General features: G+C 46.4%; 1 protein-coding gene and 1 long non-coding RNA gene across 12 annotated transcripts in view; one reads left to right on the forward strand and one right to left on the reverse strand.

Moving 5' to 3' along the window:
* MCM3AP (minichromosome maintenance complex component 3 associated protein) overlaps positions 1-18,865 on the forward strand; it is a 53,977-nt gene that overhangs the window by 1,308 nt on the left and 33,804 nt on the right. For all 11 annotated transcript variants that reach the window (XR_013414721.1, XR_013414722.1, XR_013414723.1 and 8 more), the window contains exons 2-10: positions 252-1,578; positions 1,812-2,035; positions 5,098-5,176; positions 5,572-5,716; positions 7,663-7,853; positions 9,982-10,121; positions 12,344-12,541; positions 13,114-13,382; positions 15,637-15,799. Coding sequence is in view for 8 of the 11 variants with exons in the window: in XM_077995268.1 (XP_077851394.1) it covers positions 360-1,578; positions 1,812-2,035; positions 5,098-5,176; positions 5,572-5,716; positions 7,663-7,853; positions 9,982-10,121; positions 12,344-12,541; positions 13,114-13,382; positions 15,637-15,799 (2,628 nt within the window). In the remaining 3 variants the exon portion in view is untranslated. The remainder of the gene's footprint in view (positions 1-251; positions 1,579-1,811; positions 2,036-5,097; positions 5,177-5,571; positions 5,717-7,662; positions 7,854-9,981; positions 10,122-12,343; positions 12,542-13,113; positions 13,383-15,636; positions 15,800-18,865) is intronic.
* Positions 6,879-11,287, reverse strand: LOC144339573 (uncharacterized). Its single transcript, XR_013414744.1, has 2 exons — positions 10,999-11,287; positions 6,879-7,264 (listed from the first exon to the last, which is right to left on the reverse strand). It is a non-coding gene; the product is annotated as an uncharacterized LOC144339573 (long non-coding RNA).

Below are 18,865 nucleotides of genomic sequence, written 5' to 3' on the forward strand. Positions count from 1 at the left end.
GCTTTCTTTTCTTATTCGGCTTTCTTTTCTTTTAATCTTAAAGGGATCACGCTTTAAATCTCTGTAACAAAGTAATTATTTGTACCACTCTCTACTCCACCCTCCAACAAAATAACCTGTTGGCTCTCGGAAAATAATAGCCCTTTGCCTGCCTTTGAAATAGTTATCTTTTAGTGTGACAGTGTTCAAAAATTCTTTTCTTAGTCTTGTAGCAGAACATAGCTGTGATGATCTGAATTTTTGTCTTTCAGCGTGTTCTGAAGACGAAGGGGAGCTCCCTAGTGCTACGGGGCTGTTTCAGGAAGCCAGTTAATTTTGCACACGTAATACTTATTACCTTCTAATAATTGGAACAGAAGATGAACCCAACTAATCCTTTCAGTGGGCAGCAGCCTAGTGCTTTTTCAGCGTCTTCTAGTAATGTAGGAACACTTCCATCTAAGTCGCCATTTCGATTTGGTCAACCTTCTCTTTTTGGACAAAACAGTACCTTATCTGGGAAGAGCTCGGGATTTTCACAGGTGTCCAGCTTTCCAGCGTCTTCCGGAGTAAGTCATTCCTCTTCAGTGCAAACATTAGGGTTCACCCAATCCTCAAGTGTTGGACCCTTTTCTGGACTTGAGCACACTTCCACCTTTGTGGCTACCTCTGGGCCTTCAAGTTCATCTGTGCTGGGAAACCCAGGATTTAGTTTTAAATCACCCACCAGTGTTGGGGCTTTCCCAAGCACCTCTGCTTTTGGACAAGAAGCTGGAGAAATAGTGAACTCTGGTTTTGGGAAAACAGAATTCAGCTTTAAACCTCTGGAAAATGCAGTGTTCAAACCAATACTGGGGGCTGAATCTGAGCCAGAGAAAACCCAGAGCCAAATTGCTTCTGGGTTTTTCACGTTTTCCCACCCAATTAGTAGTGCACCTGGAGGCCTGGCCCCATTCTCTTTTCCTCAAGTAACAAGTAGTTCAGCTACCAATTCAAATTTTACCTTTTCAAAACCTGTTAGTAGTAATAATTCATTATCTGCCTTTACCCCTGCTTTGTCAAACCAAAATGTAGAGGAAGAGAAGAGAGGACCTAAGTCAATATTTGGAAGTTCTAGTAATAGCTTCAGCAGCTTCCCTGTGTCATCTGCGGTTTTGGGCGAACCTTTCCAGGCTAGCAAAGCAGGTGTCAGGCAGGGGTGTGAAGAAGCTGTTTCCCAGGTGGAACCACTTCCCAGCCTAATGAAAGGAATGAAAAGGAAGGAGGATCAGGATCGCTCCCCAAGGAGACATGGCCACGAGACAGCAGAAGATTTGGATCCTCTGTCCCGGGGTGATCATCCTCCGGACAAACGACCTGTCCGCCTGAATCGACCCCGGGGAGGTACTTTATTTGGTCGGACGATACAGGATGTTTTCAAAAGCAATAAGGAAGTATGTCGTCTGGGCAACAAGGAGGCCAAAAAGGAAATTGGATTTGTTGAGTCTGGAGAAAGTGACCACATGGCTATCCCAGGAGGGAGTCAGTCTGTCCTGGCACCTTCCCGGATGCCAGGTGTGAATAAAGAGGAAGAAACTGAAAGTAGAGAGAAGAAAGAAGGTGAGCTCTGAAAATGTAGAACGTAGAGTAAATCCTGCTGGCAGGTTGTCAATACGTTTCTCTGGGGGGTTAGCTTGATTTTTCACATAAATCTCCCATAAACATTAGGGATTCTAACATGTCATATGGAGCAGGTCTTAAATCTGTGAAAATTTCCTCTGCTTTGACACAGTTGGTGCCTCTTGTTGTCGGAAACATCTGATGGTTTAAGTGTCCACTCTCTGAACCCCTAGATTCTCTAAGAGGAACTCCGGCGCGTCCGAGTAACAGAAGCGAGAGCACAGACAGTCTTGGGGGCTTGTGTCCCTCTGAAGTCACAGCCATCCAGTGCAAGAACATCCCCGACTACCTCAACGACAGGACCATTCTGGAGAACCATTTCGGCAAAATTGCTAAAGTGCAGCGCGTCTTTACCAGGCGCAGCAAAAAGCTGGCAGTGGTACATTTCTTTGATCATGTGAGTGCTCCCATCTTGCCATTTATTACCCTAGATTTGAACCTTGTCACTTTAAAACCTTTTTTTTTTTTTTTTTTTGGTCCATCAGTTGTTTGCTTACTGTAATGTAGGGAAAGTACTCAAATACCTTATTAGCATCGGCTGGGAGAGCACTATTTATTTCATAATTTGGAGTGTTCCAAGTCCCTACAGAATGCAGTACTCTAGAAATGCTGGGAGAGTTGTTCCCATGAAGTGAAATTCTTCTTAAAGGCTTTAGGAATTCAGAAATTCTTCCGAAAGGCTCTAACCACATAGTACTTTTGGAACTTGAGTTTTTTGGGTTTTGTTTTGTTTTTTTTGGTCATAGTACATGATCACTGTAAACCTTCAAACAATACAGAAAAAGTGAAATTGGCCGGGCGCGGTGGCTCACGCCTGTAATCCCAGCGCTTTGGGAGGCCAAGGTGGGCTGATGATGAGGTCAGGAGATCAAGATCGTCCTGGCTAACACGGTGAAACCCCGTCGCTACTAAAAATACAAAAAACTAGCCAGGTGTGGTGGCGGGCGCCTGTAGTCCCACCTACTCAGGAGTCTGAGGTGGGTGAATCGCTTGAACCCGGGAGGCGGAGGTTGCAGTGAGCCAAGTTCGTGCCACTGAACTCCAGCCTGGGTGACAGAGCCAGACTCCGTCTCAAAAAAAAAAAAAAGAAAAAGTGAAATTCCCCTTGTCATCCTATCCTCTAGAGATAACTGCTTTGAAGCACTGGGTTTGTATCCTGACTTTAAATGTATGCATCAGACTTTCTTTTTATTTATTTATTGTTTTTGAGATGGAGTCTCAAGTGCATAATATTTTCTAGAGTGCAGTGAGTGTGGACTGCTCATGCTGTATAGCTTTATATCTTCACTGTTTTTTCTGAGTATTCTCAGACAAAATTACGTTCTAGAGAAATTTATAAAGTAGAAATTTATAAAGTGGGTGATACTCCTTTGAGTGGATGGACTACGTTTTGTTGATTAATCTGTTGGCAGACATGGGTTGTTTCTACTTTTTGGCTATTGTGAATAATGTTCATTGTCGTATAACTATCTGAGTCCCTGCTTTCAATTTTTTGGGGTATATTCTTAGGGTTGGAATTGCTAGGTCATATGGTAATCCTAATTTGTTTTTAGTTTTAATTTTTTAAATTAAAAAAATTGTTTTTATTTTTGCGTTTGTAGAGACATGGTCTCACTATGTTGCTCAGGCTGGTCTTGAGCTCCTGGCCTCAAGCTATCCTCCTGCCTTAGCCTCCCAAAGTGTTGGGATTACAGATCTGAGTCATTGTGCCGGCTCTCATTTTTGTTGTTGTTGTTGTTTTTGAGACAGGGCCTCGCTTTGTCACCCAGGCTGTAGTGTAGTGGCACAATCTTGGCTCACTTCAACCTTCACCTTTTTGGTCAAGCGATTATCTTCCCTCAGCCTCCCAAGTAGCTGGGATTGTGTGCGCACCACCACGCCTGGCTAATTTTTGTGTTTTTAGTGAAGATGGGGTTTCATCACGTTAGCCAGGCTGGTCTTGAACTCCTGACCTCAGTGATCTATGCACCTTGGTCTCCCAAAGTGCTGGGATTACAGGCATGAGCCACCATGCCTGGCCTTGTTTTTATTATTTATTACTATTATTATTATTATTATTTTTTTGAGATGAAGTTTAACTATGTGGCCCAGGCTGGTCCTAAACTCCTGGGCTCAAGTGATCCTCCCACCTCCACTTCCCAAAGTGCTAGGATAACAGGCATGAGCCCCCGTGCCCAGCCCCCCTTTTGTTTTTAAAGTTATTTTTTGCGTATTGCAGTGTGCTCATTCTCCCAGCTGAACCTTAAATATTTTATGACATAACTAATATTTAAATACATTGCCTTTATAAACAATTCGTTGATACAGACAAAACTGAACATCCTTATCTCTCCTGTTATTTAGGAGTAGTCCAGGTTAACTAGTGTGGTGGGTATTTTTCTAGACTTTTTTTTTTTTTTTGAGACGGAGTCTTGTTCTGTCGCCCAGGCTGGAGTGCAGTGGCACCATCTCCACTCACTGCAAGCTCCACCTCCCGGGCTCATGCCATTCTCCTGCTTCAGCCTCCTGAGTAGCTGGGACTACAGACACCCGTCACCACACCCAGCTAATTTTTTGTGTTTTTGGTAGAGACGGTTTCACCATGTTAGCCAGTATGGTCTTTGATCTCCTGACCTCGTGATCTGCCTGCCTGGGTCTCCCAAAGTGCTGGGATTACAGGCATAAGCCACGGTGCCCTGCCTTTTCTAGACATTTTTATGAGTGTATCTACAGGGAGACTAACATGTGATTGGTTTTGTGTGTGTTTTCTGTAGTAAGTGGCATCCTGTGTGTGTTATTCTGCAGCTCCCTTTTGTGCTTAATTGTGACTTGGCAAACTTACTGTTTCTGTATATGTGATCAGCTGGTGAGAATCATCTCACCAAATGCCAACAAGGCCAAGTTTGTGAGTTCTATGAAGCAAAGTTGTTAATTAAAAAAAAGGGGCTGGGCGCGGTGGCTCATGCCTGTAATCCCAGCACTTTGGGGGGCCGAGGCGGGCGGATCACGAGGTCAGGAGATGGAGACCATCCTGGCTAACACGGTGAAACCTTGTCTCTACTAAAAATACAAAAAATTAGCTGGGAATGGGTGGCGGGCGCCTGTAGTCCCAGCTACTCAGGAGACTGAGGCAGGAGAACGCATGAACCCGGGAGGCGGAGCTTGCAGTGAGCCAAGATCTCGCCACCGTACTCCAGCCTGGGTAACAGAGCGAGACTCTGTCTCAAAAAAAAACAAAAAAAAAGAGGGAAGAGCAAATACATGCTGGTGAGACAGGTAAGGGAGATGAATCCTGCTGCTGCCACAGCCAGAGACCATGCAAGCAGCAGACGTGTGGGTGGAGGAATCACTGTCGTGCAAAGGACGCCAGCTCCTGGTGCCTTTGAATGGTCTGTTGTGCTTACTGCATTTGAGTTTTCAATCCCATTTCCTTTGGTTTCCTGATGTACTCACACTTGGTGGTTGTGGACTGTTTTTCAGGCATCTGCAGCCCTGGCTAGAAAGAAGGGGAAAAGTTTGCATAAAGACATGGCTATCTTTTGGCACAGGAAGAAAATAAGTGAGTTTTCAATTATTCTTTTCACTTTTTAAAAAAATTATTTTTTTAAATTTATTTATTTATTTATTTATTTATTTATTTATTTATTTAATAAAGATGAGATCTTGCTATGTTGCCCAGTCTGATCTTGGGATTACAGGCATGAGCCATTGTGCACGGCCCTCTTTTCAGTTTCTCATGCTCTTGGTCCAAACCCTTTGAGCATGAGCCCTTTCCCCAGCCAGTGGGGGAGGCTGGCTCTGAGTGGATTTGCATCTCACAGTTATTTCCTTGGGCTCTTCTCTAACCTCCTGTGACAATGAAAATAATATTACTTTCTCAGAAACAGAGTGAAAAAGTCCAGTACCAGGTGATCTATGATTGCATAAACTCTTTTCTACCTCCTGTGTCCACAGGCCCCAATAAGAAACCCTTTTCCCTGAAGGAGAAGAAACCAGGTGATGGTGAAGTCAGCCCGAGCACAGAGGATGCACCCTTTCAGCACTCTCCTCTTGGCAAGGCCGCAGGGAGGGCTGGTGCTAGCAGCCTCCTGAATAAAAGGTGGGATCGGTCCCTCCTAATGACCTTATTTGGGAAGGACCAGGAAATAGCGCCCTGCAGTGACACATGAGTCAGGGTGCAAGACTGTGGAGAGTGGTGAGGAGACAAAGCCAGTTGCCCGGGATGGCTGGGGGTGGAGGGCAGGGGCTCTGCCCCTCCAGCCAGCATGGGCCATGAGAGGGTGGGTCTGTGTGGGGCTGGTGGTTGCAGCCAGAAGAGAGAATTTTCTGACACTGGTACCTGTCAGCTGTAGAGATGGTGGACAGCAGTGATTCTGTCCTGTCTTGTTCTCACATACCCTAGGGCCAAGGTTGCTGAGAAAGCCTTCCTTTGGGGCTGGCCTTTTTTTCTTGTTTCTACTTGGCATTTTCTATGGGAGAATCTCATCACACAGTTGTTATAGCTGGTGTAGGCCTTTCAGCTGCAGCTACAGGAGATCCAGGGGAGGCTGCTCACTTAGGACAGCAGAACTTCTGTCCTTGCACAGAGTGCCTGCTCTGTGGGACACACGCAGGCTGGCGCCCTGTGGCGGGTCGCCGCCTGCCTCACAGGATTGTAGTAGCAAATCTCCTTGCTCATCTAACTTGTCCTGAATCCCACTGCAGTTGAGTGCAGTTCCACTTGACATATAAATGTATAAGCAATAACTTTTTTCTCAAGGCATTTAAGTGGCTGTAGTAAACTATGCATTCCTTTTGTTTTGAGACAGAATCTCACTTTGTTGCCCAGTTTGGAGTTCGGTGGCATGATCTTGGCTCACTGCAATCTCTGCCTCCAGGGTTCAAGAAATTCTCCTGCCTCAGCCTCCCTAGTAGCTGGGATTACAGACATGCTCCACCACGCCCAGCTAATATGTTTGTATTTTTAGTAGAGATGGGGTTTCACCATGTTGGCCAGGCTGGTCTCGAACTCCTGACTAGACATGCATGCCCGGTCAAACCATGCATTTCTGATAATCACTTACAGCAGTTTCCAGTTTCCAGCATGACTTTTTTTTTTTTCCTAAAAAGCTGTCACTTAAAGGAAGGGCAGCATGACTTTTTGTAGGTGCAGCTTATCACAGTGAAGCAGACACGGTTGGCCGTGTTAGTTGTGTTAGCCGGCACGTGATGTGAACTGCCCTGGCTACCTTGTCTGTCTGGGGAACTCTGTTCTCAAAGGCTTTTCCTTTTCACACCAGACCTACTTTGACAGGTCTCCGTCTTTTCATCTTTTGGCCAATGTATTTTCCTCACTTTCCATTTCGTGATGAGCAGTTTAGTTGCTGGTTTGACATAATCTTTGACATTCAAGTTCAGAAAATGATGAAAGCTAGAAAATGGGGAAGCTGAGGGAGAATTCCTGATTCCTTTTAGTATGTCCTACCAAAATAAACTTCTGTTTTAAAACATGTAGGCATAATATTTCCTTGATATTAAAGATTTTTTTCATGCTGAGTTTCATTTCTTCGAGATAGGAATCAGTAAGTGCTCCTTTTAGCTGTTTAAATGTGCCTATCTTTTTTTGGGTAGGGGGTGGTAAGTTTGGAGCCTCACACTGTAACCCATACTGGAGAGCAGCAGTGCAATCTCAGCTCACTGCAACCTCTGCCTGCCAGGCTCAAGCAATCCTCTCACCCCAGGCTCCCAAGTAGCTGGGACTACAGGCACATGCCACCATGCCTGGCTGATTTTTAAATTTTTGTAGAGATGGGGTCTCCCTATGTTGCCCAGGCTATTTTGTTTTTCAAAAGTATGAAATATTTCAAAATTATATTAAAGTCAGTGAATAAGGTGAATAACGGTTTTGTGTTCATTACCATCTTTATCAAAACTCAATAAGTGCTTGTAGTTTCTCAGCTTTAGATGACCATAAAATCTTGAAAGATGAGGGGACGTGTTCAGAAACGAAAATGCTCTGAAGGCCTTCCTGGTACGAGGGCCCTCAGTGTGGTGTTTACTTTATAGCTCTCCAGTGAAGAAGCCAAGTCTTCTAAAGGCCCACCAATTCGAGGGAGACTCTTTTGACTCAGCCTCTGACGGCTCTGAGGGCCTCGGGCCATGTGTGCTGTCCCTCAGTACCCTGATAGGCACTGTGGCTGAGACGTCCAAGGAGAAGTACCGCCTGCTTGACCAGAGAGACAGAATCATGCGGCAAGGTATGGCATGTGGTGGCAGAGGTTCTAAGGGCCTGGTGAGGTCGTCTTCTTGGGTGCCATCAGGGCAGGAGCAACTCCTTTCCATTGGGCTCTATTGCTGTTGAGTCTCAGGGCCTCTGATGTGCTGTGTCTGATCTTCATGGTCTGCCAGTCTTCTTGGAGTGAGTGTTGTGTGTATGTGTACATATATGTGCAAATATGTTTGCTAATGTATGTATAAAATAGCAGTGGGAGGATGCAAAAGAATGGACTCCTGTCTGTAGAGGGAGGAGGATTCTGAAGGGCAGAGGTTATGGCGGAGTGTTCCATCTCAGACAGGGCACCCTTACACTGTTACAATGTTGAACTGTGTGAATGTATTACCTATTAAAAAGTAAGTATTCTGCTAACACTAAAAATATATGCAGGGACCAAAAATAAAAGGAAAAAACACAGGTGCTCCTCTTTGCCAATTTTATTCTCTTAAATTTCAGCCGAGCTGGGTGTGGTGACTCACGCCTGTAATCCCAGCACTTTGGGAGGCCGAGGCATGTAGACCACCTGAGGTCATGAGTTCAAGACCAGCCTGGCCAACATGGCAAAACCCCCATCTTTACAATAAATAAATAAATAAATAAATTAGCTGGGTGCGGTGGTGTACACCTGTAGTCCCAGCTACTAGGGAGGCTGAGGCAGGAGAATCACTTGAACTGGCTAGGCAGAGGTTACAGTGAGCCGAGATTGTGCCACTACACTCCAGCCTGAGTGACAGGATGAGACTTTGTCTCAAAAAAAAAAAAAAAAAAATGCTGGACGTGGTGGCTTACGCCTGTAATCCCAGCACTTTGGGAGGTCGAGGCTGGTGGATCACTTGAGGTCAGGAGTTCGAGACCAGCCTGACCAACATGGAGCAACCTGGTATCTACTAAAAATAGAAAAATGGTGGCACATGCCTGTAATCCCAGCTACTCGGGAGGCTGAGGCAGGAGAACTGCTTGAACCCATGAGGCGGAGCTTACAGTGAGCCAAGATTGCGCCACTGCAGTCTAGGCCTGGGCAATAGAGTGAGACTCCATCTCAAAAAAAAAAAAAATTCAGCTATAGGAGTTTCCTTTTTTAAAAGCTGTGGATATTTCGATTAATCACCATGTTTCCTTAATATAGTGATACATAGTAATAAAAACTGCCATCATACATCATATCATTGATGATGGTGATTTTTATATTCCAAATGAAATTATTAGGTGTTAGAATTTTTCTTTTTTTAATTTTTTTCCTCGAAATGGAGTCTTGCTCTGTTATCCATGCTGGAGTGCAGTGGTGCAGTCTTGGCTCACTGCAATATCCGCCTCCCAGGTTCAAGTGATTCTCTTGCCTCAGCCTCCTGAGTAGCTGGGACTACAGGCATGCGCCACCCTGCCTGGCTAATTTTTGTATTCTTAGTAGAAATAGGGGTTCTCTGTGTTGGTCAGGCTGGTCTCGAACTCCTGACCTCAGGTGATCTGCCAGCCTTGGCCTTCCAAAGTGCTGGGATTGCAGGCGTGAGCCACCAGGCCCAGCCCAGGTATTAGAATTTTTCAAAATAAAAACAAGTATATATTTTTAGTTGTGAAGTTGTTGCATTTCCATTTACTTGCAAGCTACATTTGTAACTATTTAATTCTAAGTGTAATCATAGAAGTTATTCAGGTAAGAACCCAGTTAACTTTCATTATATGATTCCTATATTAAAGTCATAGTGAATACCGAGACAGAGTTTTAGAATAGTAATATATTTTGAATATTTGCAGTTGTTACAAGTCAATCCTTTTAGTAAACATCCTGCACCATGATTTTTTGTCATTGAGGTCATTACAGGAGTTAGAAAACTCCGGCTGAAAGTGAGGACACTCCCGTGCTTTTATCTGCAGTGAGGCTCTGTGACTGTTGGAGAGGTGGACTCGGGTCTTCGGGAGTTTTGATGTCCCACTGCCTGGCAGAATAGAACATAAGTCCTCTTTCTCTGAGGCTCAGAGTTCTACAAATATTTTTCTTTTCTTTTGTAATGCATGTGTGTGTTTTAATTTCTTTTTATCATTATGAGAATACACATCTGTAGGTTCGTGCTAACCATGTGGTACATTCTTACCTTTTACTTGACGTCATTTAGCTCGGGTGAAGAGAACCGATCTGGACAAAGCGAGGACTTTTGTTGGGACCTGCCTGGATATGTGTCCTGAGAAGGAGAGGTACATGCGGGAGACGCGTAGCCAGCTGAGTGTATTCGAAGTGGTCCCAGGGACTGACCAGGTAGAGCCCTGCATCTCCCTGTGGAGTGGGGGCAGGGTGTGCAGGGGATGGGGCCGCTTTTGTCATTTCTGTACCTACTTGATTTGGGTGTTTGTTTTAGAGGGTGTTGGATATTGGGGCTATTAACAATCATATTAAGCTGTTTTGCATTGTGAGATGTTCACTCTGTAATTGGTACCTATACATGATAACATGATAAGGTATAGATGCAAGTTATTGTAAATAAAGTTGTTTTTCTTTCTTTTTTTTTTTTTTTTGAGACAGAGTCTCACTCTGTCACCTAAGCTGGAGCACAGTGGTCCAGTCATGGCTCACTACAGCCTCATCTTCCCAGGCTCAGGTGATCATCTCACTCAGCTTACAGAGTAGCTGGGATTGCAGGCACGCTCCACCATGCCCAGTTATCGTCGTAGTTTTTGAAGCGATGGGGTCTTGCCCAGGCTGGTCCCAAACTCCTAAGCTCAAGTGATCTGCCCACGTCGGCCTCTCAAAGTGCTGGGATTACAGGCGTGAGCCACCACATCCGGCTAACTTTTTTCTTTTTACAATCTTATTCCTGTCTGTTTCTATGCTTATGTTTTACACATTCAAGGTTATGCTCTAGATACAATTTTATGTGTATTTTTTCCACTTAAAATTATGTCACAAGGCTGGGCGTGGTGGCTCATGCCTGTAATCCCAGCACTTTGGGAGGCCGAGGCGGGCGGATCACAAGGTCAAGAGATCGAGACCATCCTGGCTGACACGGTGAAACCCTGTGTGTACTAAAAATACAAAAAATTAGTCGGGCGTGGTGGCGGGCGCCTGTAGGCCCAGCTACTTGGGAGGCTGAGGCAGCAGAATGGCGTGAACCCGGGAGGTGGAGCTGGCAGTGAGCTGAGATCGTGCCACTGCACTCTAACCTGGGCAACAGAATGAAACTCCATCTCAAAAAAAAAAAAAAAAAAAAAATTATGTCATGAACATTTTCCTTTGTTAGGGTAAACTATGAGCATTTAAAAATGACAGCATAGGCCGGGCGCGGTGGCTCAAGCCTGTAATCCCAGCACTTTGGGAGGCCGAGACGGGCGGATCACTAGGTCAGGAGATCGAGACCATCCTGGCGAACACAGTGAAACCCCGTCTCTACTAAAAAATACAAAAAATTAGCCAGGCGAGGTGGCGGGCGCCTGTAGTCCCAGCTACTCGGGAGGCTGAGGCAGGAGAATGGCGTGAACCCGGGAGGCGGAGCTTGCAGTGAGCTGAGATCCGGCCACTGCACTCCAGCCCGGGTGACAGAGCCAGACTCCGTCTCAAAAAAAAAAAAAAAAAAAAAAAAAGACAGCATATTATTTTATTAGTAGCTCTGTCAAAACTGCATTTTTACCATTAGTAGATAGGCTGTTTCTAAATTTTTAGTTCTATTAATAATATTGTTTGGCATCTTATATGTAATGCTTCTCTACTATTTAGATTATTTTCTTCAGATTCTAAGAATTAAATTACTGCATCAGAGGGTATGACCTTTCCTGAACATTATCAATCTTCCCAAATTAGTTCCCTAGAAAGCTGCACCAATATAGATCCTTTTGGACTCTGTGAATTTTGCTTGTGGGCTCCTCCTCCACTTCTGGCTGGTGGCTTTATACACCCTTCGCCTGGTTTGGGGTCCCCAGCCCAGCAACTTGTGTCACTGTAGGGCCCCTGCGCCAGGAGAGGGCAATGCCCAGGGGCTCGTCCTGTGTACGTCTCTGCCTCTTCCTTTGGCCACGTCTTCGGCCTCCTTTTGAGGTGGGAGATGTAGCTCCTGGCCCCAGGTGGGCAGCTGGCCCCTGCTGCTGTGCCCTCAGCAGTCCTCACTGCCTGTCTCTGTTTCACTTCTGGTCTGTGTAGACTTAACGGGGTGTGTGAGCAGACCTGAGACCTTTTAAATGCTGGAGGCCCTTTCCTGTCCCGTCTCTCTGCTTTGGAGCCTGGCAGATGTGCCTTCACTTACATTCCTCCTGTTCGTCGTGACGTGCTCGTATCTTAACTCCTTGTCATATTTGCCAAAGTCACATTTCTCAATTTGTCTTTGAATTTTGATTGTCACCTTTTAACGGAAATTTTATGTTGAAAAAATACATTCTCAAATATTGATCTTGTGTGGGTGTGTATGTGATTTTCCCCCTCATTTTCAGGCATAACTATGCCTGGCCCAAGGTATGCCACATGGGCAGCCTGTCTCTGCATCATGTCTCTAGGTGGACCATGCAGCGGCCGTGAAAGAGTACAGTCGGTCCTCGGCGGATCAGGAGGAGCCCCTGCCCCACGAGCTGCGGCCCTTGCCAGTGCTCAGCAGGACCATGGACTACCTGGTGACCCAGATCATGGACCAGAAGGAGGGCAGCCTGCGCGACTGGTACGACTTCGTGTGGAACCGCACGCGTGGCATACGGAAGGTATTGGCTGCCTCCAACCTGGACGCTAAAAAATGCATGCAAATTCCAAAGTCAAACTGATAGTTATTTTTATTTTACTCTGTTACATATTTTATCTGTAACAAAAATGTACTTTTGTGGGCTGGGTGCGGTGGCTCAGGCCTGTAATCCCAGGACTCTGGGAGGCCGAGGTGGGTGGATCACCTGAGGTCAGGAGTTTGAGACCAGCCTGGCCAACATGGTGAAACCCCGTCTCTACTGAAAACGTAAAAATTAGCTTGGCGTGGTGGCACACACCTGTAATCCCAGCTACTCGAGAGGCTGAGCCAGGAGAATTGTTTGAACCCAGGAGGTGGAGGTTGTGGTTAGCCAGGATGGCACCACTGTGCCTCCAGCCTGGCGTCTGTCTCAAAAAAAAAAAAAAAAAAACCCAAGGACTTTTATTTAAGTCACTACAAAGTCCTATTAAGATGTGCATCATGGGCTTTGTTTCAAATTGAAATGTGAGAAATTGAGGTCGCAGCATGATCTTTCTCACAGTTGCCTCTTTGCATGGGAATGTGTGTGTGATCCTCCCCCTCGCCTGTGGCCAGGATATCACACAGCAGCACCTCTGCGACCCCCTGACGGTGTCCCTGATTGAGAAGTGCACCCGGTTTCACATCCACTGTGCCCACTTCATGTGTGAGGAGCCCATGTCCTCCTTTGATGCCAAGATCAATAATGAGAACATGACCAAGTGCCTGCAGAGCCTGAAGGAGATGTACCAGGACCTGAGAAACAAGGGCGTCTTCTGTGCCAGCGAAGCGGAGTTCCAGGGCTACAATGTTCTGCTCAGTCTCAACAAGGGAGACATCCTAAGGTGAATCTTCACGTCCAAAAGTTGCCCTCAGGTGGCTGAAAAGGCAGGCTTTAAACAGGAGAAGAGCTTTCAGCATTGGCAGTAGCCAGCAGTGCGGCGTTCTCTCGGTTAGCAGATGTTGGGATGATAGTAGAGGACCTCGGTCTGGCTGTGCATTCGGCTGAGCTGAGCTGGGGGAAGAGTGATGGGGGTGTGCCCTGGGACCAGCACATCTGACGTAGGCCCCACATGGTCATTTCTGAGAACAGTTTCTCCTCACCAGTGAGAACATGAGGAAGGAATCCTCCTCATGAGACAGGTGAGTGAACCAGGAGAGGGAGTTCCAGGTTGTCAGCAGTTCCCTGTTTCCAGGTAGTTTTGTCAAAGATCTAAGTAATAAGAGAGGAAAAAATTGTGTGAAACAAAAAATGCTAAGAATGGGGTAGTGAGAATGAATGAATATAAAACCCTGGTCTGAGCCATGATTAGACACTTACTGGCGAGCTCTCTGGCCCTCTGCTTGTGGTGGTGTTAAGCCGAGCTTGATGGTGGCCAGTGTTCCCTTTAGTTCTGAGATTCCCCTATCAATGGTGGACCTCTTTTTTTTTAGTTTCGTATTTTCCTCAAGAACTGTGTGGCAGAATATCTAGATGTGTGATTGATTTTAAATTTTTATTTTATTTTATTTCATTTTTGAGACCGAGTCCTGCTCTGTTGCCCAGGCTGGAGTACAGTAGTGTGATCTCGGCTTGCTATAGCCTCCGCCTCCCGGGTTCAAGCGATTTTCTTGCCTCAGTCTCACGAGTAGCTGGGATTACAGGCACATACCACCACTCCCACCTAATTTTTTTTTTTTTTTGATATGGAGTCTTGCTCTGTTGTCCAGGCTTGAGTGCAGTGGCGCAATCTCAGCTCACTGCAAGCTCCGCCTCCCGGGTTCACGCCATTCTCCTGCCTCAGCCTCTGGAGTAGCTGGGACTACAGGCGCCCGCCACCACACCTGGCTAATTTTTTGTAGTTTTAGTAGAGACGGGGTTTCACCATATTAGCCAGGATGGCCTCGATCTCCTGACCTCGTGATCCGCCCACCTCGGCCTCCCAAAGTGTTGGGATTACAGGCGTGAGCCACCGCGCCTGGCCAGATTTTTTGTATTTTTAGTAGAGACAGGGTTTCGCCATGTTGGCCAGGCTGGTCTGGAACTCCTGACCTCAGGTGATCCACCTGCCTCAGCCTCCCAAAGTGCTGGGATTACAGGTATGAGCCTCCGTGCTGGCTGATTTTAAATTTTAAAATTAAGCCTTGTATAGCGTGGGCAACATGGTGAGACCCTTCTACAAAACAAAAACAAAAACAACAAAAACACCAGGTGTGGTGATGTGCTCATGTAGTTCCAGCTACTGGGGAGGCTGAGGTGGGAGGATCCCTTGAGCCCAGGAGGTCAAGGCTGCAGTAAGCTGTGATCATGCCACTGCACTCCAGTCTGGGTGACAAAGCAAGACCCTATCTCTTTAAAAAAAAAAGAAAGACCAGGTGTGGTGGCCCATGGCCTGTTATCACAGCATGTTGGGAGGCCTAGATGAGAGGATTGCTTGAGGCCAGGTGGTTGAGGCTGCAGTGAACTGTGATTGTGCCACTGCACTCCAGCCTGGGCGATAGAGCAAGACTCTGTCTCAAAAAGAAAAACAAAACTGGTTATGAAAGATTGCTATATTGTCTTTTTCTACACGACAAGCATTTCTTCATCACGAATAATTCAGTCAAAATCAGTTCATTTCTAAACAAAAAGTGTTAAGTTTTCTGTTTTTTAGACTTCACCACCCAGCACAGCTGACAGTCGATTGGCATTACTTTAACTTTTTGATAACTGATGCCTAAATTGCTTTTTGAATTTGTTTATTCATTATTGTTTTGAAAGAAACCTTTGTCAAACCAGCCCAAGTGTGGTAGCTTTGAAGTTAGTAAACTGAATTTAACGGCACATTTTACCAGTAAGACCCTCCTTCTCAGTATGGTTGAAATCCAGTATCGTTATTACTTGAAACGGTCTTGCTCTGTCACCCAGGCTGGAGTACAGTGATGCGATCACAGCTCACTGCAGCCTCAACCTCCTGGGCTCAAACGATCCTCCCACCTTGGCCTCCCCACGTTTTGGGATTACAGGCATGAGCCACTGCATCTGGCCAGTGAAATTTTTATTTATCAGATCTATCTTTATGAAAATTTTGTCTTATTAAAATTAACATTCCAACCCCTTTTCTCTCCTTTAATTAACAGAGAAGTACAACAGTTCCATCCTGCTGTTAGAAACTCCTCCGAGGTGAAATTTGCTGTTCAGGCTTTTGCCGCATTGAACAGTAATAATTTTGTGAGATTTTTCAAACTGGTCCAGTCAGCTTCTTACCTGAATGCTTGTCTTTTACACTGTTACTTCAGTCAGGTGAGTAAACGAGCTGAGCTTGCAGAGTTGGAAGACAGCGGGTGGTTCTTGTGCTGTTCGAGTGCTTTCCTGTTCCAGGCTTTTCAGAGCAGGCCTCAGGCTGATGACGTGTCTCCCTGGCAGCAGCCCCACGAAGGGGTTACTGGTGTTGCCCTGTTTTATAGGGGTTATCGCCATTGGTTTCCATCCGGAAAGGCTGTGAAATGGAAAACACTGTTCTATGGTTCAAATGAGAAAAATCTCTTTAGCGAAACACAGTATGAATTCAGCACTGTAGGCCGGGCGCGGTGGCGCAAGCCTGTAATCCCAGCACTTTGGGAGGCCGAGACGAGGTCAGGAGATCGAGACCATCCTGGCGAACACAGTGAATCCCCGTCTCTACTAAAAAAAAATTACAGAAAACTAGCCGGGCGAGGTGGCGGGCGCCTGTAGTCCCAGCTACTCAGGAGGCTGAGGCAGGAGAATGGCGTGAACCCAGGAGGCGGAACTTGCAGTGAGCTGAGATCCGGCCACTGCACTCCAGCCTGGGCGACAGAGCGAGACTCCATCTCAAAAAAAAGAGGAAAAAAAAAAAAAGGAATTCAGCACTGTCATCATCCATGAAAACTAACTGAAAAGCTAAAATCTCATATCATATGCACACAGTCCCTGACTTTGAAATGGTTCATACGCACACAGTCCCTGACTTTGAAATGCTTTGTGTTTTAAATTGAAGTTTCTGGAGTGAGGCTGATGGCGCTAAGTTCCTTTAGTGGGTGCCTCAGTGTCTGCTTTGCCGCGTGCTAGGGTTGCAGAAGCAATGGGAAGGCCAGTCCCTCCCCTGAGGTTTGCGCAGAGTAAATTCTGTGTCTTGGGGTTTCCAGTCAGTTCTTTTATTCCAGTTCCATGGGACTTGGGGATGAGGACAGAGCAGCCCCTGTGGCACCTGCTGTTCTAGGCCCTGCATGATTGCGTTCAGTGCGATGTGACCAGGACCACGGCCCACCGTACAGAGTGCCACCTTACCTCGCACGCACTCTGCTGCCCATTCCGGCAGCGGCGTCAACGAGGCTGCCTGGATTCCTTGCCACAAGCCCGTAGTGATCACTGCGTGGGGAGGATGCTGCCTGGGAGATCTCAGGACCTGCCTAGGTCAGTCTGTGGCTCCAGGTCATTTCTTTGGTCACATATCAGGGCCTCCTGTAAACAGTGACTAAATCCACAGTCATGTCACAGTTAGAGGGTCTTTTGCAGGTTTGCTCCTTGTTGTCAGATCTGCAGGTTTCCAAACAGAAATGATACTCTGGAGTAAAGGAAAAGGGTTTCCACAACTTGCCACTTGTAGTTAATTTTGACTGGGTGCTTTGATTCACACCTGTCATCCTGGCACCTTGGGAGACTGAGGTGGGAGAATTGTTTGAGCTCAGGAGTTCAAGAACAGCCTGGGCTTTTTTTTATTTACTAAAAAAAAAAAAAACAACAGCCAGGCAGGTGTGGTGGGATGCTCCTGTAGTCCCAGCTATTTGGGAGGCTGAGGTGGGAGGATCACTTGAGCTGCAGTAAAGCCAAGATCTGCACTCTCCAGCCTGGGTGACAGAGACCCTCTCTCTCTCAAAAAAAATAAATAAATAAAAATTAAAAAAGTATAGTTAATATTGTATACATGATGATTGAGTGTTAGTAGAATGTTGACCATTTTAAATTTTATTTATTTAGAGATGGAGTCTCGCTCTGTTGCCTAGGGTGGAGTGCAGTGGCGCGATCTCTACTCACTGCAACCTCCACCTCCTGGGTTCAAGCGATTCTCCTGCCTAAGCCTCCCTCCTGAGTAGCTGGAATTACAGGAGCCCACCACCACGCCCAGCTAACTTAGTAGAGACGGGATTTTGCCATGTTGGCCAGGCTGATCTTGAACTGCTAGCCTCAGGTGATCCACCCGCCTTGGCCTCCCAAAGTGCTGGGATTGCAGGCGTGAACCACCTTGCCTGGCCATTTTTAATAACTTTAAACAAAAGAGATATTGAGGTATTTTTCTTTAGAAAAACTGTTCACCAGCAGTGGCGCACAGAGGCAGCCTCCTGTCCCCGCAACCCCGTGCACTCCTGCTCGGGGGCTTTGTGCTTGCTGCTTCCACTGCTGTTCTGCACTCGCATAGCCGCACGGCGCTGTCTCCACCTGCCTGAGGCCAGGTGAGGCTTGGCTGCCGCCCTCAGCAGGGCCCCCACCAGTGTTCCCTGTTCTCCCTGCCCATCTGCCACACTGAATCACCATTCTGTGTGTTTGATGAGTTCGTTTTCTGTTGCATTGGTCTTTCCCCTGGCATGTCAGCTACGTGGGGACGGGGATTTTGTTTTTGTTCACTGTTGAACTCTCAGTGTTAAAAACGGTGCCAGGCACAGAGCAAATGCTCGATCAATGTTGGTTGAATTCAAGAACGTTGGAAGAGGACTAACAGCTTAGGCACCAAAGTCCCAGCACTCAAGCATAATTTTTCTTAGCATTTTCATGTTTTTCCTTTGTCTATTTTTAATTTTATTTTTATTTATTTAATTTTTTGAGATGGAGTCTCATTCTGTCACCCAGGCTGGAGTGCAGTGGTGTGATCTCGGCTCACTGCAACCTCCACCTCCCGGGTTGAAGCGATTCTCCTGCCTCAGCCTCCCTAGTAGCTGGTATCACAGGTGCCTACCACCATACCCAGCTAATTTTTGTATTTTTAGGAGAGACGGGGTTTCACCATGTTGGCCAGGCTGGTCTCAAACTCCTGGCTTCAAGTGACTCGCCTACCTTGGCCTCCCAAAGTGCTGGGATTATAGGCATGAGCCACCGCACCCAGCCCCATTGTCTTTTTTTTTAAGAGACTGGTTCTCACTCTGTCACCTAGGCTGGAGTGCAGTGGTATGATCAAGGCTGACTGCAGCCTCAGCCTTTTGGGCTCAAGCAGGTCTCCCACTTCAGCCTCCGATGTCGCTGGAACCACGGGTGCATGCCACCAAGCCCCACTGATTAAACCATTTTTTTTTTTTTTTTTGTAGAGAATAGGATGTAGCTATGTTGCCCAGGCTGGTCTTGAACTCCTGGGCTCAA

The sequence above is a fragment of the Macaca mulatta genome, chromosome 3 (assembly GCF_049350105.2).
Source record: "Macaca mulatta isolate MMU2019108-1 chromosome 3, T2T-MMU8v2.0, whole genome shotgun sequence".
NCBI classification, from domain to species: domain Eukaryota; kingdom Metazoa; phylum Chordata; class Mammalia; order Primates; family Cercopithecidae; genus Macaca; species Macaca mulatta.